Source organism: Schistocerca gregaria, chromosome 2 (genome assembly GCF_023897955.1).
Source record: "Schistocerca gregaria isolate iqSchGreg1 chromosome 2, iqSchGreg1.2, whole genome shotgun sequence".
NCBI lineage: Eukaryota > Metazoa > Arthropoda > Insecta > Orthoptera > Acrididae > Schistocerca > Schistocerca gregaria.
This window is the reverse complement of record NC_064921.1, coordinates 270,404,044-270,431,834: the sequence shown is the minus strand read 5'-3', so window position 1 is coordinate 270,431,834 and position 27,791 is coordinate 270,404,044. Positions and strand designations below refer to the sequence as shown.

Sequence of the window (27,791 nt, the reverse complement as noted above, 5' to 3'; positions counted from 1 at the left end):
TACATTTTCAGCCTCATGACTGATTGAAAACGCCAGAAAATTGACCATTAAAAGTTGTCCACTGCAGTGAAATTCATGCACTACAGGGTTAAGTGCTGATTTATTATTATATATTTTGTTCATCAACAAACTAGTAGCCTGCTTATCCCCCTCAGGAAAAGGAAAACTATGCACATTCACGCTTGGCGATAACCACTTTGCTAATAATGGTAACTGCATGTATGTGTCACAAAAAGAGGTATCCGATAGGTCCGTCGCACAGTTTCGTCACATATCGGATTTGTCCACAACACTTCATGTCGACGTCTCTGTTTCTTCACTTCCACCAACGCCGGCGACCAAGAAGCTCTAGTGTCAAAATGGGGTGCTGAAGCTCAACGTTGCAGTTTCTGTTGGCAACGCAAAGCGCCGTTTATGTCATCATTTCTCCTCACTCGTCTCCGCCCACCACAAAGACCTTGTCATTTAGATTTTCGTTCATAATTTTCAGCAACTATTTTTGAAGAATGCCGATGTGAAGAAATAGCAATGTACTTAATTATTTTTGACGCAACAGATGTGCTTCACATCGGAAATCTTGTTATTACATTCACAATGCCACGCCAGAGATATATCCCTGCAGTCGCGCTATCCTCTGTGTTCTCGGGGGCTCAGATGGATAGAGCGTCTACCATATAAGCAGGAGATCCCGGTTTCAAGTGCAGTCTGCTTTCGGCTGCGGTGGGGCGAGGACGTCCGCTGCGCCCCGCCGTGCGCGACCGTGAGCGCTTGCTTGTGTTTACCTTCTCGCGGCGCGAGTTGTATTAGTTCCAAGTTCAGTGCGACTATGGCACACACATGGCGCCACGATACGATCAAAATTACTTTCCAACCAGATCACGCACGTCCTCGACCCTATGAAATAGAACAGTTCATACGCGACGATCTACGTTTAGATCCGGCAACTGTCGTCGGAATACATTTTTCTATAACGGCGAGCGTGGTTTACGTTAAAATGACCAGTGCAGAGGTCTGCGCGACAGTGGTGTCTAAATACTCGAACTCTCTCAGATTCAAACATTCTGACGGACATATCGGCGCAGTGACGGTAGATCATGCAGGCATGGGCCTAAGGACTGTGAGGGTTTTTGAGCTCCCCTTCGAGGTCCCAGAGGAAGTTGTCAAGGACGCCTTCCGATCATATGGCAATGTTATCAGCCACGTTGCAGAAAAGTGGCAAACTTTTTCGACGTATAAGGTCTACAATGGTGTGCGCCAAATTAAACTTGAGCTCAAGAAACATGTGCCGTCCTATTTGAACATCGGTGGCTGTCGTGCAATCATCATGTACGAAGGTCAGCCGCGTACCTGTTCCGGATGTGAGCAGGAAGGCCATGTTCGATCGAGCTGCTTACAACGTCGAATTGCGCAAATACCAGTGGGAGCCTCCGTTTCCCCGACAGGGACGACAATCCTGCCCCTCACGTACGCTCAGACGACGATGCGCACTATAGTTGAGGACGAAACGGGCGATCAGCCACACCCATCGACGCCAGAAGTACCAAGGGAGGAAGAGGAAGGACCCCCAATTCCAACCCATATGTCGACCCCTCCACAGCAACAACAGCAGCAACAGTCCCACGGACTCAAGACGCAACATAACATTCAGAACGCGATGGACGTGGACTCGAACATTGTCCCAACCGCGGCTTTCCTAGCGGAAGGTGATACGACTCTGGATTGCCTCCCACATTCGGATACGGATGTCCACGTTCGAAAGCAACGTTCACCTCGACGACGGAAGCGACGTCGACGGACCCCTTCTGACGACTGCCTCCTACACACGGCCGGTCAAGAAGGTGACATCTCATCAGACGGCATGGATGCTGCGCCTGCTGAGGATCTAAGTGGTGTAGACGGTTCACTTTCCCATACCACGAGTGCCAAGTTACTTCTTGCACCACAGATGCAGCAGGTCGCGTCGATGGATGGCGCTGCGTCTACCTCTACCAAAGACGACGTACGTGAGGGAGATTTAGGTGCCGATCAGCTACACAGCATGGTGTTGCAGCCACTGTGGTCGGACGATGTTGAAGAACTTCCTGAAGAGGGCACGGGTGACAGGGGAGGGGGTGGCATTGGGGATGCCACTCCTAGCATGAAAGACTCTTAATTTGTAACTGGTTTGGCGGGGCCGGCATCTCTCGCGGTTAGCTTTGATTGCTATGGCGTCTACCCTAGGTGAAGAGGCTAGGCAGCACGCCTTTCGCCTTGCCACAATCAATATCAACGCGATAAGGGCACCACACAAACTGACAATGCTACAACGCATGCTTGATGCGGCGGACGTCGACGTGGCCCTCTTACAGGAAGTATGTGTCGCTAGTTTCCCTGACTTCTACGGATATACCGCCCACATCTCCCACGCCTCTTCTACCGATTGTGGTGTAGCTGTTCTGCTACGAGACGGTCTGACGGCTACGGACGTACTGTACTTACCGAGTGCAAGAGCCATGGCGGTAACTGTCAACGGTGTACGAATCATTAATGTATATGCCCCGTCAGGATCAGGGAGACGGAGAGACCGGGCCCGCTTTTTTTCGGAAGATATTACGCGTCTATTTATGGGCCGCCTAAATGATATGGTGATCGGAGGAGATTTTAACTGTACATTATCTCCATCTGATCAGCAGCCACATCACGTCCCGTGTGCGGAGTTGGAAATGCTAGTGCGTGACCTCCACCTGATTGACACGTGCGTCACATCCATGGCCCAGCTCCTGGATACACCCATTATACAAGTCATTCATCAAGTCGGTTAGACAGGATTTACGTCACAAGCACCCTTTCGATGGCGACGAGAGGAGCAGAGCTCTGGCCCACTGCATTCACCGACCACACAGCCTATATTTGCACCATTGCCCTCCAACCTGCACGTGTGTGACGCAGTAGCCCCCCCTGGAAACTGAACGTCGCCCATCTGGACGAGCCGGCATGTAAAGGTGCTATCGAAGAGTCGTGGAACGCGTCCTTACAGCGTCGTGGTCGTTACCGATCGACCCTCAGTTGGTGGATTGAATGTGCGAAGCCTGCTCTTAGGCGCACCTTCATGGCTTACTGCCGGGAAGCGGCGGCATGGAGGAGGAGCACGGAAAACTTTTATTACACCATCCTGCGGGAATGTCTTGCTATGGATCCCTCACCTGACCGGCAGATCATAGTCAATCGCGCGAAAGCGCAACTCATCTCCTTAGCACCCCATCATTTACAAGGCGCTGTTATACGGTCGCGTGCTCCAGACACGATACAATCAGAAAGGCCATCTATGCACCAGGAGGCGCCGTAGGGCACTGGTAACCGACATGATAACGGACGACGGACGACACGTGGCAGAACAAGCAGATATAGCAGAAGCCTTCTATGGGCATTACGCTCAACTTTATTCAGCAGTGCACCCTGATATGGCGACGGTAGACACCGTTACAGCACATGTTCACGGTACAGTTCCACCAGACATGGTACCGACTTTACTGGGAGAAGTGACAGAAGAGGAAGTGCTTGACGCCATTGGTAAAGGTACTCCCCATAAATCACCAGGAATCGATGGATTACCATTAGAGTTCTATCGAGTATTTAAACAACTGTTGGTACCGTGTTGGGTTGCAATTTGTCAGGAATTGATGTCCCCGGGTATACCGTTGCCTGCATCGTTCTTGGAAGGACTGATTGTTCCCATCCATAAGCCGAAGGGACGGAATCATGTCCGCGATTATCGCCCCTTAACGTTATTGAACAGCGACTTCAAGATCTATTCGAGGCTGCTATCAGGACGTCTTCGGGGCACACTATTTCACGTCCTGTCCAGCGATCAGATGTCCTTAGGAGGACCCAACAACATCAGAACTGCGTTATGTCGTTACAGAGATCTCATCTCCCTTGCACGGGTGAGACGTTTGCCGGCAGCCCTGGCGTCTATCGACTTTAACCAGGCTTTTGACCGTGTGGGCCGTTCTACGGCGCGTGGAATATCCCGGACCCTTTATCACAGTGTTGACACGCCTTCTGCATGGGGCTACTTCTCGAGTTCTTGTTAATAGAAGACTGACGGCACCCATGCCGATCCGCCGATCAGTACGACAGGGATGTCCATTATCAACGTTGTTATTTGCATTGACCTTAGAACCTTTGTTGTGTGGTCTCCGAGACAGGCTCACTGGAATACAGTTCGGCGGCTCCATCTATCGATGCACCGCATATGCGGATGATTTGATGATCGTCATACGAGGAGCTGACGATATGGCCGCGGCGTTGGACTGGATTGCAACCTACGGTACAGCTTCTGGTAGCCAAATCAACGTTGACAAGTCTGTCGCCTTGAGCATCGGGATTGGGCTACCGCAGGAACACATCGCTCCCTTACGCTACAGTGATACTGTCCGCTTCTTGGGCTTAGAGTTCATGAACGACATGCGACGCGCGACGACGCTCAATTATCGACGCCTTCTTCACCAAATTAGGGCCGGAATTGCAAATCAGCGCTTGCGATCCCTGAACATTGTTCAGCGGGCGTATTATGCCAATGTATACCTTGCATCTCGCATACCGCATGTCGCCCAAACGCTACCCATTCCGAAACCCTTGGGTCGTAGCATTATGGCAGCGCTGGGATACTTCGTCACCGCTGGTAAGTTACTGAAGATCAGATACGTATCTCTTACCCTCCCCAAGGGAAAAGGTGGTCTCGGCCTAGTCAACGTCCATGATAGGGCCATTGCCCTCTATGTTAGTTCACATTTGTGTCTGCTGCGCCGTTGTCCTACGAGCCTAACGAGTCTGCTTCTGACGGCGCTACGACCTGCTTCACTAAGAGCGCCGGTGCCACTACAGGACATCCCAGCACCCCTCTTTTATATAGGACGTTTCTATTTAGAACAAAGTTATTGCAGTGTAGCGCTCACGACGCCACAAATGGCCACGACTCGACGCCTATATCACGACATGCTGCAACGCCACCCCCTAAATGTGGTCGAACTAAAATATCCTGACGTACGGTGGTGCGTGGTGTGGAAGACTGTACACGATGCCATGCTTGATTCCGACGTTGTTTCCCAATGGTACGTAGTAGTTAATGGGAAGCTGGTGACTCAAGAACGTCTCTACAATATCCACATGGCAGAATCTCCCAATTGTGTGGGTTGTAACACAGTAGATTCTGACGAGCACCGCATCAGCTGTGGAGAGGCGGAACCGGTTTGGCACCTAGTGCGGCAGATGCTGGCTTATCTCTTGCGAGTTAGGCGGGAGCATATATCTGCACGCACGTTATTATTTCCGGATGAGACATTTTACCCCAAGACTCGAAGCAACTCCGTCACCTGGATACGTGGACATGCTGTCCATTACCTCTCTCGTGACGAACACAAGAATTTCCTTGATTTCTGGCTCTATTTGCAAGAAAGACATCATGCTATTTCCGGGCATACCAGATATCGACAATGCTTTGCAAACTACCTATGGAGTGCCTTTCACAGCCCGCCGCGCAGCTGGAATGTTCCAGGCAGCGGCAGATGAGGTCAGAACGACCTGCAAACGAGCATAGATTGAACAATCTTTATCAGTGGGCGCAGTCGCTGGGAAGCCTAACTACGACGTGGTAGCTTTCTTTTCATTTTATTTATGTTTAATATCTTCGATGGTGTCTTCATTCTGGTTTAGGTTTTCCAGGCTTGATTAATTATGACTGTTCGCACATTGATACCTATATAAATAAAAAAAAGATTTAAAAAAAGTGGGCTGGAGACCTGCGTTTCCAATCCAAATAAATACACGAGAACAAACTAAGAACAAAATGGACAACAAATAAAATATAATAAAGTATTATACCCTTTCCTTTCTCCTTTTATTATTATTTTTTTATAAAAAGTTCAGAGGCGTATTTAATTTTTGTTGCGTTGGCGAAACCTGAAGTGGTGGCGAACGGCCGTCCTAGTTAGCTTTAGGATGAAAGTGGCGGTGGCACTAGCTTTGTTTTTGTTTTTAGGCTAGATAGGTTTTTGGGGGTAGTATGGGTGATAGGGGCCAACGCCTGAAGTGGAAGAGGTAATTTTCTTTCTTTATTTATAAAAAAATAGGATAAAAAAGGGGTAAAAAAATTAAAGAAAGTCCCGGTCGGGGCACACATTTTCTTCTGTCCCCATTGACGTATGTCAACGCCTTTAAGCAGCTAAGGGTGTTCATTTCATTGTAATTTCATTCTAACGAGCTGCATGGTCACCGATGGTATCTGTTCTTTCGGACATAGTATATAAATATATGCATAGCGTTTGATTGTCGTTTTTCTGCATCCACTTTTTTGCCATCGCTGGGTTTCTATATCGACTCTTTGTTCATACTAGGGTTCTGTGCGTCATCTGCTTTCTTTCTCGTTTCGAAATAATACTTCTTACACGTCTTTTTCTTACATATCAATTTCCGTCTGTTAAATGCAATATTGTTCTGTTGTTTATTTTACTTTTAAAGCATTTTATCAACGTTCGTTCCATGGTTTACCTCTCACTGCTTACCTCCCTCATAGGCTGTCATTGAAGAATGGGAACGTATACCTCAGGGTGACCACCGTAGACAAATGCGGAGCGTGCGACGTAGGTGTCAGGCAGTGATGAACGCTCACAGAGGGCATAGACGTTACTGAAGCTCTCAAAGTTCAATGAAAAGCATCCAGGATGCCGGGATGAATGATTGTTCCCACTTTATTTTCGACACCTGTAGGACATTTCAATTCTTTTGATGTAAACGACCGAGGATGTGATGATATTTTGTAATCTAATTAATCTGGGAAAGATAAAGATATAATTTGATAACACGCGCATTCCTCAATTATTGTTCATTGGAGTACGGCAGACGCCTACGGTCATGTTCCCCTCTTTGTTGTGAGCAGTGTCTATTTTTTTCAATTATGGTTTTAGCTTACCTGACTTTCCTTTACACTAGAGCTGATATTATTTTATAACCTAGTCTCAGATCTTGATCATCTTAGGGATTTAATATTTTTAGGGTAGCATGTTTCTTTTCCCATCCAACACTTCGTTTTGATATCTTCAACTATTCACGAAATAAAAGATGTGTTACGTCTGACGTGAGACTATACGAGTATGGAGGGTCATGTGGTCAGCACACCACTCTCCCAGTCGTTTACAGACATTCCAGACCACTGAGCGTCTACGACTCGGTCAAGCAGCTCCTCAATTGGCATCACGCGTCTAAGTCCACCCTGTACCAGTCCTCCCACAAAGGAAAAATCCTTGGCAATACTGGGAATCAAACCTGGGTCCTCCGCATGGTAGCCATCTATGTTGACCATTCAGCTACGCATGTGGACTAGTATATTTACACGTACATTGGATAACATGTTGTCACTTCTATATTGAATTTAACGTCTCGCCGTCCGTCTCTTCCTCCCTCCTCTCTCTGTCTATTTCTTCTTCCTCCCTATCTCTATTCATCTGTTTCTCCCCCCTCTCTTTCCGTCTCCTCTTCCCATCTCCACATCTCTGTACCTCTCCTCCTCCTTCTCACTCTATCCGTGTCCCTTTCCACATCGCTCTATCCACCATCACCTCCTCGCCCTCAGTGTCCATTGTCCATCTCCTCCTCCCCTTCTCTCTCTGCCGCGCGGGACAGCCGTGCGGTCCGAGGCGCCTTGCATGGTTTGTGGGGCTCAGCCCCCTCCCCCCCTCCCCCCCTCAGAGGTTAGAGTCCTTAGAGTCCGCCCTCGGTCGTATGTGTATGTGCGTGTGTTGTCTTTAGCGTAAGCTATTTTAAGTTAGGTTAAATGTTGTGTAAGCCTAGAGACCGATGACCTCAGCAGTTTGGTCCAATAGGAACTTACCACCATTACCCTCTCTCTCTAATCACCTCGTCGACCCCCTTACTCTGTCCATATGTGTCACCCAATTTTAACCCCCACTCCAACCCCCAGCCCACTCCCACCCCAACGTAAGGTGGTTATCACCTCTTCAGTACTTTTTTCGAGGCAATAAATTTTATGTGTGCCACATTCAGTTGAAATGGATCTAGTGGTTTTGGAGGAGATATCGAACCTACATACAGACATTATCCATTTTTATGTTATGTAGTGTGTTATTAAAAATTAAGAAAGCTAAATTGATTTGTTAATATAATTTATGAAAATCATATGGTTAATAATTTTAAAAACACATCTCTTTCGTCTCTTTAGTCATTGTATTATTTTTCAACTTTATTATTTTTGAACCAGTTTGTCTGAAGAATTTTATGTGGGACAGTCCTACAGCCGACCGGGGTGGCCAAGCGGTTCGAGGCGCTACAGTCTGGAACCGCGCGACCGCTACGGTCGCTGGTTCGAATCCTGCCTCGAGCATGGATGTGTGTGATGTCCTTAGCTTAGTTAGGTTTAAGTAGTTCTAAGTTCTAGGGGACTGATGACCTCAGCAGTTAAGTCCCATAGTGCTGAGAACCATTTGAACCATTTGAACAGTCCTACAGCCCGCCCACCTGGGCCGATAGTGACCAAATAACAATAAAGAAAAAATAGTATTTCATTGTTTCCCATTAATTTCTATCCACAGAAACGTAATACTGGTTACAGGCGCCGACGCAGTCGAGGAGGCGCGGGCAGCGGTGCTTAGCCGGAGGAACGCGCGCCAGTCTCAGGTACAAGGCGCTGCCAGCAGCGGCTCCGACTCCGACGACGACGACGACGATGACGAAGGCGACGGAAGCGTGCAGCAGGCGCAGCCAGCGGTTGGCGGCGCCCCTGCCGCCTTCTACGAGACGGAGGTCCCTCCGGCGTCCAAGGCGGGCTGCTACCGCCACAAGAAGCTGCTACGTGCGCGGCGCGTCTCGGACACGCACGTGGGCTACCGGACCACGGAGTCGCCAGGAGCTGGCCTCCAGAGGGACACGGACGATTCCGACAACTCCGCGAAAGAGGAAGACCGGAGGAGTGCGCCGAGAAGGAGCCCGCCTAGGTCGCGGTCCAGACTCGCCGACTCCGAGGGCGGCAGTCCGCGGGCAGGCCGCGTGTACACCGAGAACGGAGCGGCACGATACTCGGCGTGTGAAGAAGACACCGAGGAGAGCAGGCAGAGCGAGAAAGACGGCGGTCTACCCGAGCTGAGGCACAGAATCGCGCCTCCCGAGCAACAAGATGCATTTATGGAGGAGCAGGAAGAGGAGGAGGAGCAAGGAGACGAAGAAGAAGCGCCGACGAACGTTTTCGTCAAAACGACTCGGAAGATCTTTTCCCCGGTGCGACGCGACAGCAAAGGAAAGGCGTCGTCGGTCATCGGCTTTGTTGTCGGCGCCAGCGTCAACGGCGCCAGAGGCAATCGTGGCTCGCGACGGGAATCGTTGGATTCTGGTGGCCGTGAGAAGAAGGAAGAGACTGTAGGAGCACCGAATGGAGGTCCTGTGCCCGAATCGCCGGCGCGAGTGGCGCGCCACACCAGGTCTCAGTCGGCATCGCCGGCAGTGGTCCGCCGGCCATCCACGGCGTCCAAAGAAGGCAGCTCGAGTGCAGATACCAGCAGCTCAGGCACCACTTCGTGCGACAGCAAAGCTGTCGTCAGTGGCACCGCTCCCAAACCCCCGGAGCGACCGTCCGAGGATCGGGAGCCCGAAGAGAATCGGGATGATCCACAGGAGGAGGTTACTGAGACTGTACTGAAACTCGGTAGAACTAAGGCAACAGAACTGGCGGTTGCAGATCACATTCCACCTCCAACTGGGCTGCCTCCAGTGTCACATTCTCCAATGTCTAGCAGGCGCGGTGGAAGCGACCAGCCGAGACCACTGGCGAAGGAGACTGCGCCGAGTATTCGCATGATGATCGCCAAGTACAACAAGAACCTAGAAGGTGCGTCAGTGGAAGCGACTTGCACTGGAGGTAGCACGGGTAGTGCCGCTCCAAATGGAACGACGGCGACTGCGGGCTCACCTGTAGCCTGGCGGTCCCCTGCTACTGAACGGAGGGTCCGCCTCCAGATGGAGAAGTACCAAGAGGAGGTGCGACGGGCACTCGAGAGCGGCGGTGTACCCAACACGGGCACCGGTCGCCACGTGCAGAAGTCCGCCAGTGTCGGCTTCATCCCAGCGTCGCCCGTCAGCAGGAGTGCCGGAGGTAGCCCCCGCAAACCGCCTTCTGGTGCAGCTGCGGCCGTCCAGACCAAGGGCATACTCAAATCGTCCAGCGCCAGTGCCATTCAGGCGGACCTCTCGCAGAGCGCTCGAGTGTCGCCGCAGGAAAAGGCGAACGAGAGCAGCGTTTTACCTCCGCCAGCACTGTTCGAGGACTCGTCGCCGAGGCCTGAGGGAGGTGCTGCCGTCCAGGCCGTGACGCCGCAACCAGCTAGGGCAGCCTCCCATAGCGCGTCTGCCTCGCCACTGTCTCTGCTGAGACCGTCAGTATCGCCTGCTACGTCTAATCCTTCGTCACCAGAGTTGGCGCAAAGGTATACCTTGTTAATTATCATACAGTAACAAACTTTTGATTTAAATTTAGTAATATCGTCTTCTTCATGATCGTTTACTTAGTTATGCATTTATTTCACTTGAGACGATTAGCGCTCTCTTGCATCTAACCAGTACCCTTAACGAAACCGATTATGGAATAACACAAGACATAAAGAAATTAAGATATTGAGGTGAAACAATACAAGCAGATGCTTTGGATAAAGAACTAAATTGGCAAGGACAAGGGAAATGAAAACGCTTTTCAATTAATAAAAAACATGTATGAAAGAACTCTTCATCCATAAATGCAAAACTCCCACACTACGACAATTTCATTTTGCCCAGAATGACTTTATGCTCCAAAATGCCTTTAGTTAAAAACAACCATACAATTAGGAGAAATAGAAAATGAGGAAGCGAAAATAATGAGGAAGATACTGGAACCAAAATATGACAATTTAATTTTGGAATTAAGAAGTAATAAAGAAGTTTATGAAATGTTAGAGCAGATATTAGACACGATGAGGAAGAGGGGAGTTTTAGTTTTTAGTCATTAGTCTTCTGAATAATTTGATGTGGCCTGCCACGAATTCCTCTCCTGTGCCAACCTTTTCATCTCAGAGTAGCACTTGCAGCCTACATTCTCGGTTATTTCCTGGATATCTCTCTTACTCTACAGTTTTTACCCTCCAGAGCTGTCTCTAGTACCACGGAAGTTATTCCCTGATGTCTTAACAGATATCCCTTCTTCTTGTCGGTGTCTTCCACAAATTCCTTTCCTCGCCGACTCTGCAGAGAACCTCCTCATTCCTTATCTTATAAGTCCACCTAATTTTCAACATTCTTCTGTAGCACCACATCTTAAATGCTTGAGATCTCTTCTGTTCCATTTTTCCCACGTTCCATTTCTCACTGTCATATTGCTTTCCAAGGACGCCTAAAAATGCTAGATGAAAAAATATAAAATTTTTAACTTTTTTATAAAACATAAGTGACACGGGTCGAAGAAGTTAAAGCAGACACTAGGAAAACGAAAATAACGAAGGAAGAAATAGGAAGAAGAGAAAAGTTCAGAGTGAAAGTAAAAACTTTCAAGGGCTTGCTGGAGAAAACAAAGAAAAGATAGGTGCAATATGGACAGATGAAAGATATAATGAAAAACTACTGGAAAGAAAGAAAGGAGAAGAGAAACAAGACATACGTTATTTCATGTGGTCCTTAGTAGGCCAAACTAATAACAAGATTATAATATTAACTATATTAATAATAGTCATGAAAATAAGTATAGTAATTATAGGGAATTCAGAATCTTCTTCTTTTTCCTGGGCTTATCCTGTATCTTCACGGAGTTGACATGTTAATCTGCATTTGGCAATGTTAGTGGTAAACGGTGACGGAATGCTCTTCATCTCGCCACCCCTTCTCCCCCAAGACGCAAATTGTGTACCCCATCAGTTTGCATCTACTGCTCTCCAAGTGAAAGTGTGAGGACATTTTCGAAATATTTGCAAATCATGTTGCGGAGGCTGAACATGGCTAACAGCGCCGTATTCGTTTGTTCGGTTGTAGGAAGCCACCAGAAAACCACGTCCAGGCTGACCGGCATGGCGGCTCTTACCGTTAATCCGCCAAAAGATTCGATCCGGGGCCTCCGCTTTTCTTCCCGAATCCCGAAAGTGGCGTGTTACCGCGCGCGGCACATGATGTTTCAGAATTATCAGTCCTATAACATTTATGTCAAGTTAAACTTTCTGACAGATTAAAATCTAGGAACTTTGCCTTTTACGGGTAAGTGTTTTACCGATTGAGTTATCCAAGTCCTTACAATTCTACTTTCGCCAGTATCTCATCTCCTACTTTCTAAACTTCACAGAAGTCCATCTGCATACCTTGCTGGACTAACACTCCATTCTTCCAGGACTGATGGTCCTGCAATAAATGCAGGTGAGCGTCTGCGAAGTTTGGAAGGTAGGAGATGATTTACTGGTGGAAGTAGAGATGTGAGGACCGGTCATGATTCATGCTTGGATAGCTCCGTCGGTAGAGCACTTACCCGAGAAAGGCAAAGGTCCCAGATTCGAGTCCCAGTCCAGCACATAGTTTTAATCTGACAGGAAGTTTCAAATCAGCGCACGCTGTTGCAGAATGAAAATTCATATTAGATTGTTTCAAGCTATTTTTTCATTGCGGTCCTGTCGGATGTGACTTTACTAAGACGAATGCATGGCAGCAGTGCAAAAGAAATAAATGTAGAGAGGAATTCTATTGACTCATGAAAGAGTGTGAAATAGTAGGGTAACGTTTCCAGATCTGATTGAAGAAATATAATGGGTAGATATGAGAATAGTTTTGATAATATGGGCAGTGTGACAGAAATAGTGGATCGCTGTTGGACTGGGGGAAGACAGTTGGGATACGCCAAGAGGAAAGCTAAAAGGAAAAGATAATGACAATAATAATTATTATTATTGTAATAATTTCCCGTTGAATGTTGTCTGGTTTTAATAAGGCGGAGATTACTGGATAGGTTATTCTAGAATAATATGTCTAAGATGGAGAAGGAGATGGAGCAAAATTTAGTGCTATAAATGTATTTATCCAAGATCGTTTATTGTATTTAGGAGACAGGCATTCGAAAATCGAGGAGGAGTACTGAATAGAACTGAGTAAATGGACTGAGTTTTTTAATATGGCGAACTGGATACGATCAAGGACTATAGAGGAAATTGATTCACAAAAATGTACGCTGATATGAGGGTAACTTGTGACTTCTTAAGAATTAATTTAAGACTCAGGTGTTACCGTATCGTGGGACATAACAGCAGTGTTCCTAGAGCTAGCGCTCAGATAATTGGATATCGTAAGCATATACACGTAAGTGATAGTTACAAACATGTAATACAGATAAAGTATTATTGATATACATTTGTAGATAAGTTGTTTTTCTCTATAACTAACAAAATAATAAATAAAAGGAATATGTATCTAGACAGATAACCATCAGAAACGTTTCTCTTTCTGCGAAGTATGAACATAGTTCGTTTCATTATTTTCCAAATACAATGTCAGTTGTACACTGCCTGACCACAAAAGGAGTAATGCATCCACACGGGAAGGAGGAAAGGAAATGTAACTTCTCTGGGTGAGAGGTTGTGTGATATTATTTCAGTGATTGCAAAATCGAGTCAGTTTACAAACAACTTCGCAGTGCGAGCCTACTCATCAGTATGACGTTGCCTTCATCTGGCCTGGATAGATACACTTACTCGATTGGAAAGGGTGACCTAAATCCTTTGTATAACCTGCTGATGCAAGCTGGCCCACAGCTATTGTAACTGGTCCTTGATATCCTGGATACTGGATCTGGCGGATTTAACGTCCAAGCTGGTCCCACACATGTTCATTCGAGGACAGATATTGCTGGCCGTGGGAGTAGCTCAGCATCATGCAGACAGTTCAAAGACGCGAGCTTTATCCTACTGAAAAATGGCACCGTGATTCTGTGGCATGAGAGGTAGCACATGAGGACGCGGGATGCCCATTGCATACAGTTGTGCCATCAGAGTTCCCTCAGTCGCTACTAGGAGTGCCCTGAAAGCATGCGTGATGGTTCCCACACCATGACGATGGGAGTAATACCGTTGTGGTACTCCAAAACGCTGGAAGAACGGAACCCAGGTCGCCGCTGTATTCGCCTACGATGGTCTTTCAGGGTAGTGCTCAACCACGATTCATCGCTGAAAATAATGAGATGCCATTCATCAGTAGTGCATGGGGGCTTAATTAAATAGAATGCTAATAATTTTAATTTTAGTCACTGACTAGTATTACTCCGCAATCTGACTGCACAGAATAACAACAAAGAATGAAGGGAAATTTCCGTTAACACAATTAATTAATTAAGTCCCCAGCAACTATAAAAGCCACGAAACAACAAAGCACAAATGTAACTGTTCTGTGTATGGAAGTGTGATTCAACGTACACATCTGGCACGGTTATTCCACGATAAGACAAGATATTTTAAACACCATTTACACTGAAGTAATTAAAAAAAAACAGAAGTACTATAATTGCATATAGAAACCAGAGTTACAGTCTAATACGAGAACACGAGCCAGATGCTTTGTTGACTGAACCTATGACCAAGAGGCATTGTTATTTAGGACATTTAAAATAAAAATTTTCTTTACCTTCATATATATTGACGAAAAAATACTCTGATCATTACAAAATCCCCAATCGAACAACATATGGTGTCTTGCCCAACAGAACAACTGCGCACGACATGCTCACAACTAGTACTCTATGGACATCGTCTCAACAAGCACTGATCACGCCTACCTCAGAACTACAACTGCCCACATCAACTTCTCAGCCGCAACTGCCAGTGGAGGCGGCTGAATCATACTCTTTGGCGCAATCTCTGGCGCTGTGACTCAGTGTAGCCACCTTTCAGTAGCCCATACTTCCCAGTTACGACACTGTTCCAAATGCATCCGTTTATGATATGATGTTTTCGGCAGCCTACACATGGGAGGGTAATTTCTTAGTCCAGCTGTTGCTAGTCTCCGACCAATGGTGCGGGATGACGCTGAGTGTTTCAGGGAGAGACGCGAAATGGTTACTATGAGTCTGGTGCGCAGTACGCCAGTCATAAGTGGTCGAGCATAACCTTGACGACGAGCATGCTTCCTCTCTCTTTCCCATGGAGTCCAACATTGGAGCACTGTCACATGCGAATGCACCACAAACCTTGGTACTGTACGATTCTTGCATCCGACCAAATGGGAACCCACATTCATGCCCCTTACAATCGCAGTCAGGTGCTGATAACGCTATCTCACACAAGCACGTGAGATCTCTGTGTCCTTTACAGTGATCACTCAACGCTGATGCTATTCAGGGCACTTATGTACCCTGCCAAGCCTGATAACAACACCGAACACGAACAACAATAATGCACTCTGGTGGCTGTTCTACCTGTCACAGAGAATTCCTGTTGGAGTCATTTATTTACATACCTGCCAAATATGTGTACATGTAGGTAGATATCAGACGATGTCTTCTAGGTGCTTCACTTTTTTCCCAGGCAGATTAACGATGACGGTCTCAGCCTGGATGTGTTTTTTTACCGTCTCCCACATCCCACTAGGCGAATACCGGACTGGTAGTCCCGCCTCTGTTACACGAACTGCAAGCAAACGTTTAGAAAATTCCGCTTACTTTCACATGCATAAGACAACACGCAGAGATTTGGCGTACACTTGTTCCGTCGTAGGGGGTGACGAGGTGGAAACAGGAAACTAACCACGCAAAATCCGATAATAACCATGTCCACGATGCGCTGATACGATACAAAGACACAGGGAAATAAGGGAAAAAGAGTGTCATTAGTGAGAGAGAAACGTTCAACATGCTCCAACATACCGTGCGTAAGTGGCCATTTTCAGACGAACATTCTGTTGAGGGAATGTTCATTTAAGAGAGGTGTTCAAACGAGTGCTCATTTCCTTGAACGCACCATCAGTGTGTCCTCTAAACTACCTGAGGACGAGATATGGTCACGAAGTTAAAAAAAAGCCAATTTGGCAAATTGTGGAACTAGCGAACATTGTATGTCGTGAAAAACGCTAGATTTCTTTGAGTCATCACTCATCTGACTGGTTTGATGCTGCCCGCCACCATTTCTTCTCAGAGTATGACTTGCAAACTACTACAATTATTTGCTGGATATATGACATTCTATGTATTCCTGTACAGATTTTACCACTCACAGCTCCGTCTAGTACCACGGTAGTTATTTCCTGATGTCTTATCTATTTCCTGGCGTTCTATAATACTGTCCCTTCTTATTGTCAGTGTTTTCCATATATATCCTCTTCTATTCCAGTTTTCCGTTTCACTACCATTCTACGCTGTGCTCCAAATGTACATTCTCCAAAACTTTTTCCTCAAATTCATGCCTATTTTTGATACTAGTAGACTTCTCTTGGCCAGGAATACCCTTTTTACCAATGCTAGTCGGCTTTTCATGTCCTCCTTGCTCCATACATCACGCGTTGTTTTGCTGCTTAGGCAGGAAAATGTCTCTTCAACTACTTCGTGATCACTAATTCTAATGTCAAATTTCTTGCTGTTCTCATTTCTGCTACTTCTTGTTACTTTTGTCTTTCTTCGATTTACTCTCATTTCATATTCTATACTTATTAGACTGTTCGTTCGATTCAACAGATCCTCTACTTCTCCTTCACTTTCATTGAGGATAGCAATGTCATCAGCGAATCTTATCGTTGATATCCTTTCACCGTGAATTTTAATTCCACCTTTGAACCTTTTTATTTTATTTTTGGCATTGCTTCTTCGATGTACAGGTTGAGCATTAGAAGCGAAAGACTACAGCCCTGTCTTAATCCGTTTTGGCTCTTATATTGTACATTACCCGTCTTTTCGTAAGACTTATACACATTTTTCTCAGAACTGCTTCTCAGTATTGCTTCCCTGAATTGCTTCCATTATTAACCGCAACGTCAGAACTGCCTCTCTGGTGCCTTTACCTTTCCTAAAGTCAAACTGATCGTCGTCTAACAAATTCACAATTTTCGTTTCCGTTCTCATATATATTATTTTCGTCAGCAACTTGGATGCATGAGCTGTTAAGCTGATTGTGCGATAATTCTCACACTTGTCGGCTGTTGCAATGTTCGTAATTGAGTCGATGATGTTATTTTCGAAAGTCTGATGGTATATCGCCAGTCTCATATGTTTTACACACCAGTTTGAATATATGTTTGGACAACATGGTTGTGTAGTAACAGCGATTGATATAAAATTAACTTAGTATTAGGAAAACTTCATCGCTTTTATTTACTTATTTAGTGCCGACCGGTTTCAGCCCATCGCAGGGGCTATCTTCAGGCCGAACATACTGTGAAATTCCAACATATATCTTAAACAAAAACTACTGACAACCATCTTATAAGAGTGGATTACGTAAATATAATGTTTTACTCGCTGGTCGACTGCTGGTGGCGTCACGTCTACCAAGGTGTGGCAGTAGACTGCAAAGAATTTACCTATGCCTGGGTTTATACAGCAAGGTATGACCACGTGAGCGTAAGCAACGCCTCCCGCGGTGACCAATGGTAGACGTCTAGGCTTAAAAATTGAAGTATAAATACAATTAATGTTAAGTTCAAAATTTAAAGAAACCATGTTCATTTTTTTAAAAAAATCGCTGTTATATAAATAAACATAAAAAAGTATGTGAAAAACGGGTAAAGGTCCATTGACAAATGCAGCTGTGGCGAGAATTATTTCGAAGTTCAAAGCCACGGGTTGTTTAGACGATAGACCACGTAGTGGCCGACCGAGCACAAGGCGTAATGCTGCTGAGACAGTTTAGGAAGAAATGGAGACTGTAGTGGGTTCGTCGATGCACGGGGAAGTCAGCGCTCGTGCAGTCGCACGTCGCACCGACATTTCATGCATTACTGTTTGGTTGTCACTTAGCGTACCCTCCGATGCTATCCGTACAAAACCCATCGGCATCATGAACGGTTACCTGGCGATTTAGTGAAGCGGTGGGCATCTGCGGTGTGGGCGTTTCAAAAGATGGCAGAAGATGACGATTGGTTGAGTAACGTGTTGTGGACCGACGAAGCTCATTTCACGCTCCGAGAGCCTGTGAACGCCCGCAAGTGCAGAATTTGGGCTACCGAAAATCCTAGAACTGTCGTGGAAACTCCATTGCACGACGAGAAAGTCACGGTATGGGTTGGATTTACCACATCGGGCCTTTTTTCTTCGAGGAAATGCGTGATTCTGGTTTTGTAACGCCGATATGTTACAGGATCGCATCATCCCCAGCTTGGCTGATAAACACCTGCTGGAACGTACGATGTTTATGCAGGAAGGCGCTCCACCCCATATTGCTAGACGCGTGAAAGATCTCTTGCGCGCATCGTTTGGTTATGATCGTGTGCTCAGTCGCCACTTTCGTCAAGCTAGGCCTTACAGGTCTCCAGACCTCAGTCCGTGCGATTATTGGCTTTTGGGGTACCTGAAGTCGCAAGTCTATCGTGATCGACCGACATCTCTAGGGATGCTAAAAGACAACATCCGACGCCAATGCCTCACCATAACTCCGGACATGCTTTACAGTGCTTTTCACAATATTATTCCGCGACTACAGCTATTGTTGAGGAATGATGGTGGACATATTGAGCATTTCCTGTAAAGAACATCATCTTTTCTTTGTCTTACTTTGTTATGCTAATTATTACTATTCTGATCAGATGAAGCGCCATCTGTCGGACGTTTTTTGAACTTTTGTATTTTTTGGTTCTAATAAAACCCCATGTCATTCCAAGCATATGTGTCAATTTGTACCTCTCTACCTACATTATTCCGTGATTTATTCAGTTTTCAAATTTATACTGACTGTTTGATCACCTGGTAAGTAAATAAACACGATTAAGACTGTTTTCCTAATACTAAGCCAATCGGAATACTCGTTTTGTTGCTAACTCCACTAACGATCTTAGAAATTCGGATGGAATGATATGCATCGCTTCTACTTTATTTGACCTTAAGTCCTCCAAACCTCTTTTCAATTCTGGATCCTCAGTCTCCTCTACATCGACTCCTGTTTTCTATCACGTCATCGGACATGTCTTCCCCCTCTTAGAGGCCTTCAAGGTATTCTTTCCACATATCCGCTCTCTCCTCTGGTTTTAACAGTGGAATTGCCATTGCATTCTTAATGTTAGCACTCTTGCTTTATTTCACGATAAATATACGAGATGAGACAAAATGACCGTCGTTCTGAGAGAGTCTGCCACGTCTGGTTTGGCAGGAAGAGCGCGGACGGTGGCGGCAGCGTCGGTAGCAGCCCCCCGCCGTCGCGGCTGCGCGCTCTGCGGCTGAAGCGCGCCAAGGAGGAGTTCCTGACGCGCGGCCCGGCCAGCCGCAGCTGGACCGGCAGCGCCAGCGGGGCGGAGGCGTCGCCGTCGCCGCCGCCGGCGCTCGCGACCGCCGGCTGCCGCCTCAGCCTCGCCGCCAGCGCAGACAGCTCGCCGCTGCGGGCGGCGCGGGCGGCGCAGGACGAGGCGCAGCTGCTCGTCAAGTCGGCCAGCGCGGGCGCCATCTCGCCCACGTCCCAGCAGCCGCCGCACTCGGCCGACCGCGCCGCCTCTGCCTCCGCCGGCGCCGGCGCCGCCTCCGGCAGCAAGGCGTCGCGCTTCGGGCTCGCCAGCAGCATCGCGTCGCGTTTCCGCAAGGTGAAGATGCGGCGCACGGGCCGCGGGCATGGTCAGCAGCAGCAGGGCCAGGGGGCGGTGTCGGCACTCTGCCGACAGAGCCTGCTGGTCGACCTCGGGGGCGACACAGCCGAGCGCGCCGCCGCCGCGGCCGCAGCCGCCCCCGCCACCAAGAGCTGCCCCTCGTCCCCCGTGCTGCGCCGCCCGCCGCAGCCTCCACCACCGCGGCCTCCCTCTAGCCCCACCAACGACGACGAATCTAAGTCCTCCTGTTGGGTGAAAAAGAAAATTTTTCGTCCGAAGTCGTAACTGTCTATGTTTCCTCCAGTTTCTAAACAGTGCTCGAGAACGAGTTCAAAAACTTCCTCTGTGGATACCTGCTAGCCCCAACAGCGACGGTCGAAATCTTCCTACTGGGGAAGTCATAAATGTCGAGGATTTCTTCAGGTCATCACACAACCCAACTGTCTGGAGCCTCCTCCACTGTGTCTACCTGCTAGCATCTCTAACAACAAGTCCAAAATTTCCTGCTGAGTGAAAAAGAAAATTTTTGGGCCGAAGTCATACAAGTCAAAGTCATAAATGTCAAGGATTTCTTCAGGTCATCACACAACCCAACTGTCCACAATGAGATTAAGATCTCCCATTGTTTCTCCTGGAGCCTCCTCCACTGTGGCTACCTGCTAGCATCTCCAACAACAAGTCTAAACTTTCCTGCTGAGTGAAAAAGGAAATTTTTCAGCCGAAGTCATACAAGTCTATGTTTCATCCAGTTACCAACCACCTGAGTGCTCTACAATGAGTTCAAAAAGTTCCTCTGTGTCCGACACAGCTTCCTATAGCGTAGCCACCTGCTAGCCTGAAAGGCGACAAGTCCAGATCTGCCTACTGGGCAACAAGTTATCACTCAGTCCAAAAGTCGACAACGAGTTCAATATCTCGCAGCCCAAAAGTGGACAAGTTCAAGATCTCGCGCTGTTCTTCTGCAGCCTTTTGCACTGTGGGTGGCTACATCCACCTCCCACGACGATAAGTCCAAACTTTCCTATTGGGTGAGGAAGAAAATTCTTCAGCAGAAATCGTATGTTTCTGTGTATTCTCCAGTCACCAAGCAACACAACAGTCGACGAAATTTTCAAGTTATCCCACTGCAGCTGCCGCAGGCTCCTCCATCATGGCCAGTGTAAGCCTCTCCAACGATGGCGAATACAAATCTCCCACTCCAGCCAAGGAAAAAAAATTAGCCAACGTCATAAGTGTCCACGATTTTTTGCGGCCACTGATCAACTAAACTGCAACGAGTTAGACTGCCTACAGTGTAAAGCGTTTCTCTAGCCTATGTTTTCTTGGAGCTAACAGTCACAATAATCACTGACAAGTACGTGATCTACCAGTTTTGAAAGAAAGTTTTAGGTCCAACGTATAGCTGATTTAGTTTCGCCTCCAACCGGCTAAAGAAACGGAGATATTGACTAGCCCCACTAATGACGAGGAGTCCAAATTTTCCTGTTGACTAGAGAAGAAAACTTTACTGGCAAATTCACAGGTGTTCACGGTATTCTGTGTTCACCAAGCAACTCATATGTCGACAACGTGTTCAGCACTGCCCACTATATATAAAGACTCTCTATATCCTAGTCTATGATTTCCCAGTTCCGTTAGTTAGCTTTATCACGAACGAGTTTATCATCTGCCTTTGATGAAAGAGGAAGTATCCGAGGTGCATCTCATAGCTTTCTCAGTTTCTTCTCAAATCATTCAAACAGAATTAGATCCTGACTTCACGCAATGTGAAAAATAACATCTGAAGGCCTCGTGATTTTCAGCACTAGCTAGAATCCGTGCTGGCTAAATAAGAAACCTTCGAATCCCAAAATGTAGCCCTTCGATTTTCTATTTTTAAGTCAAAGTTATTGATATGTAAAGAGGAAAATCTTCCTCGTCCTGGACGGAAACTAGTCGTTTTCTCGTTCCACCAACAGGAAGATTCCTGCTAGCGAAGAAAATGTTGCTGTCTAGTTATCCCCTTCCTCCATCAGAACGAAATGGAGCCAACACCTAGCGCTGTGTAAAGAGGATGACATGTAGACCCAACATGTAGGGTTGTAATTGATAGTCAAAATTTCCTGCTGGGTAAAGAAGCAAACGTCTTTGGCTAAAAGAGAAATGAAAAGGGATCAAATTTTAAGACTCCCTGTTACGTAAGGAAAAAATCCTTAGCTTAAAGAGGCGGCGTTCTAATTATTGGTACATTCAAAAAACTTTCCCGAATAGAGAAATATTATTAGGTCAAAGTAACAACGAGCGACAAAAATGAAGCCATCACTTCTTACCGTAAGGAAAGTCTTCTTCATGGGGTACACAGTATCTAAAGCACAAAATGCAGTTCCCAGAACGCTGTAGCCCGTTGGAGGTTTCTCTAGAATATGTTGAACCATTCTGTATAGCAAGTTTATGACTCAATAGATATAACGTGACAACATTTATGGCAGTTGGGTCACATCACCGCGCTGATGGTGTAAAATTTGGACACTGATGAGTTCTTGCTCAGCATAAAAGAGTTCACAGCTGACCTCTTATAACGCATACCAATAAGGTCTATCATTTGTTATGTCCAATCGGCTGTGCATATCCACTGAGTTGACGCATATGTGAAACATAGTACCAACGCCACGGCCTGCTCTTGAGAGAAGACAGCTGCCTAACTGTTATGAACGACAGCATTTATATCAGCGTTCGTTGAGCACTGATAACAAAGATTAAAGGAATGTAGTATTTCAGGAGCGTGGTTGGCTGTTAGCGAAAGATGACTTTTGAGGTTATTTCATGAATGTTCGTGAACTGCAGTGCTATAATCTGACATGAGGCTGCACTATAATTGTTCAAATTTTAGGGAATATTAGTGTCAGTCTGAAATGTAATGATTGACGACTATCTCCTGGATCACGCTTACTAATGAAAATAGTATATTGCAATAGAGAACGTATTAGGTGAAGTAAAAAATATGCATGGAAGGTCGTATTTCACATGATCTTCGCGCGTTATTTGCCAATTTTTAGCAGAAGTAACGACTTTGCCATTGCTTTTTATGCAACCAACGTTGATATGCCGCGTGTTCACAGTATGTGAAAAGATATTCTGTGTAGTTTAATCAACTGTAATACTCCGAAGTTCCGTCCGTTACGCAGTAGAGTGACACATTACATTTTACAACTTCATTGCATTCATCGTTGGCATTTTGTTGAAAAATCTGGCCTACCGTCCTCTTAATGATTTGTTGGAATGAAGTAGACGCAGAAAAATATTATGAAACTACAATTCACCTTTATGTCGGTACAAGATGATCTAGCAGGTGGTTACACACTCAGTAGGTTACTTAATGAATTCGCCAAGAACTGCTGTGAAACCATCAGAAATAATAATAAAAAAGAGACAATTAATCTCGAAGTTTTCATCTACAACAAATAAAACTGTAATTTGATTTTTTTCCTTCTAATATTGTGGCATCATTTCCACTTTGTTGGAATACCTTCAACTTCTGTGACAATACTGTGGCAACATTTCCACATTGCTGGAATACCTTCAAACTGTACGACAATATTACAAATAAATCAGATACATGGCTGAAATATTTTAGTTTTAAGGACAAAATTTGTACTGAATATTTGTTTGATACACATGTGTAATCCTAAAGTTTGTATGAATTAATGGCTGTGTGTAAGAAGTGAACGAAATAAATATTTTGTTCAGTGTCAAGAACCAAAGTTTCGTTTTTCTATCCTCTATATTCTTAGAACCCTGACCAGTGATATTTGTCTGCCAAAAATCGAGTTTCGTGAAGCAAACTTGGTTACAGATAATTCTAGTTCACAGATTATTGACAAACGAAAAACATAATAACAATAAACTATCGTTTGGAAGGAAGGAACTACAATAATTGTTAAAACTCTGGCTCTATATGTTTCATAAGAAATGTAGCAGATAATACAGTTTACAAAAGAAAAATGGCATTTCGACATGATCTGCATTGAGCTCAATGCATTCTGTGCAGCACCACTCTTATATTCCTTTCTCACAAAAATGAAAACTTAATCCAACCCTGCACTCTGTTTACAACACAGATAGTTCATTCAACTAAACTTCATATCCTATAGCAACATTTTGAGGCCAGGAACCAGAAATATTTAAGTAATGTGTATATGATGCTATCAAATTTCTGTCTTTCAGAAACGATTTTGTTTGGAATTGTCAGTCGTATTTGATTTTCTATCTACTTATTTCCGAATCCAATCCCATCAATACCTTATGATTTAATTCAACTAAATTCCATTACACTTGTTTTACTTTTGTTGATCTTCTCTGATAACCCTTCTCAAGGTACTATTCACTCCGTTTAAGTCTTCTACCAAGCTCATTGCTGCCTCTGAAAGCATTGCAGTGTCTTTAGGATACCTCAACGTTATCATTTCATTTTTCCTGAACGTTAATACAAGTATCGTTTCCAAATTTGTCCTTAGTTTCCATTACAGTTTGTTCACTGTACGGGTCGAATCCACAAATCCATTCCATTACCTTTGAAACACATATGTAGTAAATGACTAAAAGAAACTGATACGTAAGCATTAAATTATCGGCACATCGTAAGAGAATGCAAGACATCTAATAAAGATAACGTTCTGGGCTGGGTCAGTTCACATACGGATTGCACTTATATTACACTTACGTTTAAGAACACCCCTTTGCCATAATTAATTTACTATGCATAAACACTCTTTCTAAAGCCTAAATTTCTTTTGAAGGAAATATTTATACAAAAAGGCTATTTTGAAAGAAAAGGGCAATTTAATGAAAGACTTGTTTTCTAAAAACTAAAGCTTTACTAGAGGCAGGTTTACCAGCACCTAACACTTTTAAAAATCTTTTACAATCACGCTGGATTTAGAGATGGTTCTGCGGACTCATTATTAATCCATTTAAACAAACTTCCCCATAGCCTAGGCCGTGGCCCACTTAGAGCATGTCTTGATCCAAAACAAGCCAAATTATTCTTAGGTGGAATCTGCAGGAGAGCTCGTGTTAATGTCAGATAATCATAAAATTAACCATCACAAGAAGCAACTTGCGATACACACAACTGCTGTGACACGTTAATAACTTATCAAGTAAATTCAGTCATTCTTCAAGTAACTTGCGGGAATGCAGCTGGGAGACATTGTCGACAATCACCGATATATCGACAGGTGACCTCCCTGCCATTTTCAAAGCAAAACTGCTGCAACTAAGAGCTGTGGAAGGGAATTTAAAATCTCGGTTTGAATAGCAATTCTGGAAAGATCATATACACACCCAGACTTTAAACACTAGTCTCGCCACACAATCGATGTCAGAAATTGTGGATAGTGACAAATACTAAACAACACACGAGGTAGCATTATCTCTGTCCCTCTGTTTATTTAACAAGGGAGAGAGCGGGATTCTACATAAAATTTCAACAAAAACCTCCAGCTCTATTGAAAAGGTTATCTGCTGATTTAATTTCAACACTAGCCTAAAAGCTGGAAATGTACGTCAGGATCTCCATGTTATTATATCCCATAGGATGACTGCTACCTAGACAATGTTCTGCAATGGTTAAGCAAATCGGCTATATTGCAAAACATTGTTTGGCACCAGCCATCCTATGGAATATAACGTCACCTTGAATTTAAAGGCCAAAATTTTAGTATTCCAATGGTCAATCGGACCAGTTTTCCGCTGTCACTCTAAAACCCAGCTCAATGACTGGCTTCCTGTTTCCAACCTAAATTCCCTATATTCCAGGCAATACCCGAACTTTTCTAGACCAAAAAATATAATCAGGGTCTCTAGCTTGTAGACCGAATATGTATGCACTAGCTCAATAAGACCCATAGAGGCGTAAGTAGTGAACTGTCGCACTCGATCTTTCTGGAGTAGAGTAGTCCCTAACCCTGCATCTTCCTGGTTTCTTCAGCCCCCAAATTCCGCTGCGTGGGAATCAATCCATTCAAATGTTTGTCCTTTTCTCGTTAATAAAGGCAGCGGGGCAGCCTTATGTGCAAATTTCGGAACAAACCTGCTGAAGAAGTTTGCCATTACCGTACGGACTTAGCCACTCCCTTAATATCCGCGGGTGGAGGGACTATTTACTTAATTATTTATTATCTATTTGCTTTTAGTCTGTTATCAGTCTAAAAGAACAGACATATTAACATAATTTCAGATGTGTTAGTAATAAAGCATTTTGCTATTTAATGGTGGAAAAGTCTACATAGAATATATACGTAACAAGAAAAATAATAATACTACCATTTGGCCATCTGGTACACAGTTCATCCGGAATCCAAAAAGCACACGCTACTGGTGTGTTACACTATGCACCTTTGTTAGATCACAAATTTCGTGATAATAATTCTTGGCTACACTACTATGCAACACTACACTCCACTACACGTCACTTCTATACTTGGGTTCAGAACCACGCTGGATTTCCAATTTTTCTGGATGGCTAACCATCCAGACAAATGAGAAATCCAGCGTGGCCACCGAAGTTGATGTGCAGCATTTGGATCTCGAGGATGGCAGAAAAATTAGCGACTTCTGTCAGGAGCTTTCTGACGCACTAAATACTAGCTTGAAGTTAACATTTTGGTGGAATATTAGACAGAAGCAAGTAATGACGTTCTGGTGTAATAAACCATCATGAAACGTCCCCTTAGAACACTTTATACACGACTGTGCTTAAACTGACACACAATATTTTTAGCGCAACGCAATCTGACTTCCAAAAATCCCTACAAAACAATGCCCCTGACTAACATTAACCTATACGTTTCACAAATCACTTACCTCACAAAAATCTTCGTTACTGAAGCTACTGCAATACAGCGAGCACCACTACCGCTAACTAAATAAAAGATTCAAACTACTGAAGGCACTAACTACTGATAGGCATAGTTAGCAAATGAAAGATTTTAATACAGAACAATGTATTTACCTTAATAGTCATAATATATATATCAGTTCGTGACACCAATTCTTACAAATTTCAAAACTCCGCCATCTCTCTCCCCACGTCCATCACTGCTGGCGGCTCACCTCCAACTGCCAACGCTACGCGCTGTTAGCATCCAGCTCCCGCTGCCCAACACTACAATGGCAGACAACAATGCAAACCAGCCATAGACTGCACACGGCACAGCCAGTGATTTTTATACAGAGCGCTATGTGGCGGCGGCGTTACCAATAAAAAAACCTAAACAGCCTACTTACATAGCCCCCATGCTCCTCACAAAAAAAAAATTACAAATTTTTTTGGGCAGTGGCCAATACAGATTTGAAAAATTTTTTCATAATTACAATGACAAAGAAATGAAATGCACACACTTATCGATACAATGTTGGTCGAAAGCTAAAATTTTCTCACAGTCCATAAAGACAGTCCTGATCTTTCATCAAAGTAAAATTGCAGTGCTTTTCTCAAAGTCTAAGTAGTAAAAGAAAATGCACACGGAAGTAGTGGATTTCCATGCAGTCTTGAAGAAGTAGTGTTGTCCTTCCAACGGAAAGACAGTGCTGACTCTTGACATGCAGACAGGTAATGGGCCACAACAGAGCAAACCCACAGCAGAGTCAGTCAAAGTTTTGAAGAATCACTATCAGTCCCTACTTCTCACATATTGTCCATATACTATGACCAACAGAAATGTGTGCAGTGCAACGTAATTTACAAGTTACTTAATTTGATGAATTGGTGTCAATTACAATTTTATAACATAAGAATACAATAACAAAAGTACAAAATATATCTTTAAAGAACATAACAATACAGATAACATTTGCAGTAGTATAGGCTTTACAAAAGAATCGCAACAGCAAATACACCAGTGTTACAAAAATTACGACATAAGTACATACATAAAAGATCAGAATAACTTTTGAAACATCAACTTCACACATGAGCATTAGAACAAAACAGAATAAATAATGTGTAAACATCTTTACAAAGTAAATAACATGTTATTAATGCAAATTATATTTGAGGA

General features: G+C 44.9%; 1 protein-coding gene across 1 annotated transcript in view; it reads left to right on the top strand.

Annotated features, from left to right (window-relative positions):
* Window positions 1-23,486, top strand: part of LOC126335742 (uncharacterized) — a 513,925-nt gene extending 490,439 nt beyond the window's left edge. The window contains exons 18-19 of the mRNA XM_049999199.1: window positions 8,606-10,469; window positions 19,326-23,486. Of these exons, the coding sequence (XP_049855156.1) occupies window positions 8,606-10,469; window positions 19,326-20,037 (2,576 nt within the window). The 3' untranslated portion in view covers window positions 20,038-23,486. The remainder of the gene's footprint in view (window positions 1-8,605; window positions 10,470-19,325) is intronic.
* Window positions 23,487-27,791: the final 4,305 nt, after the last annotated feature.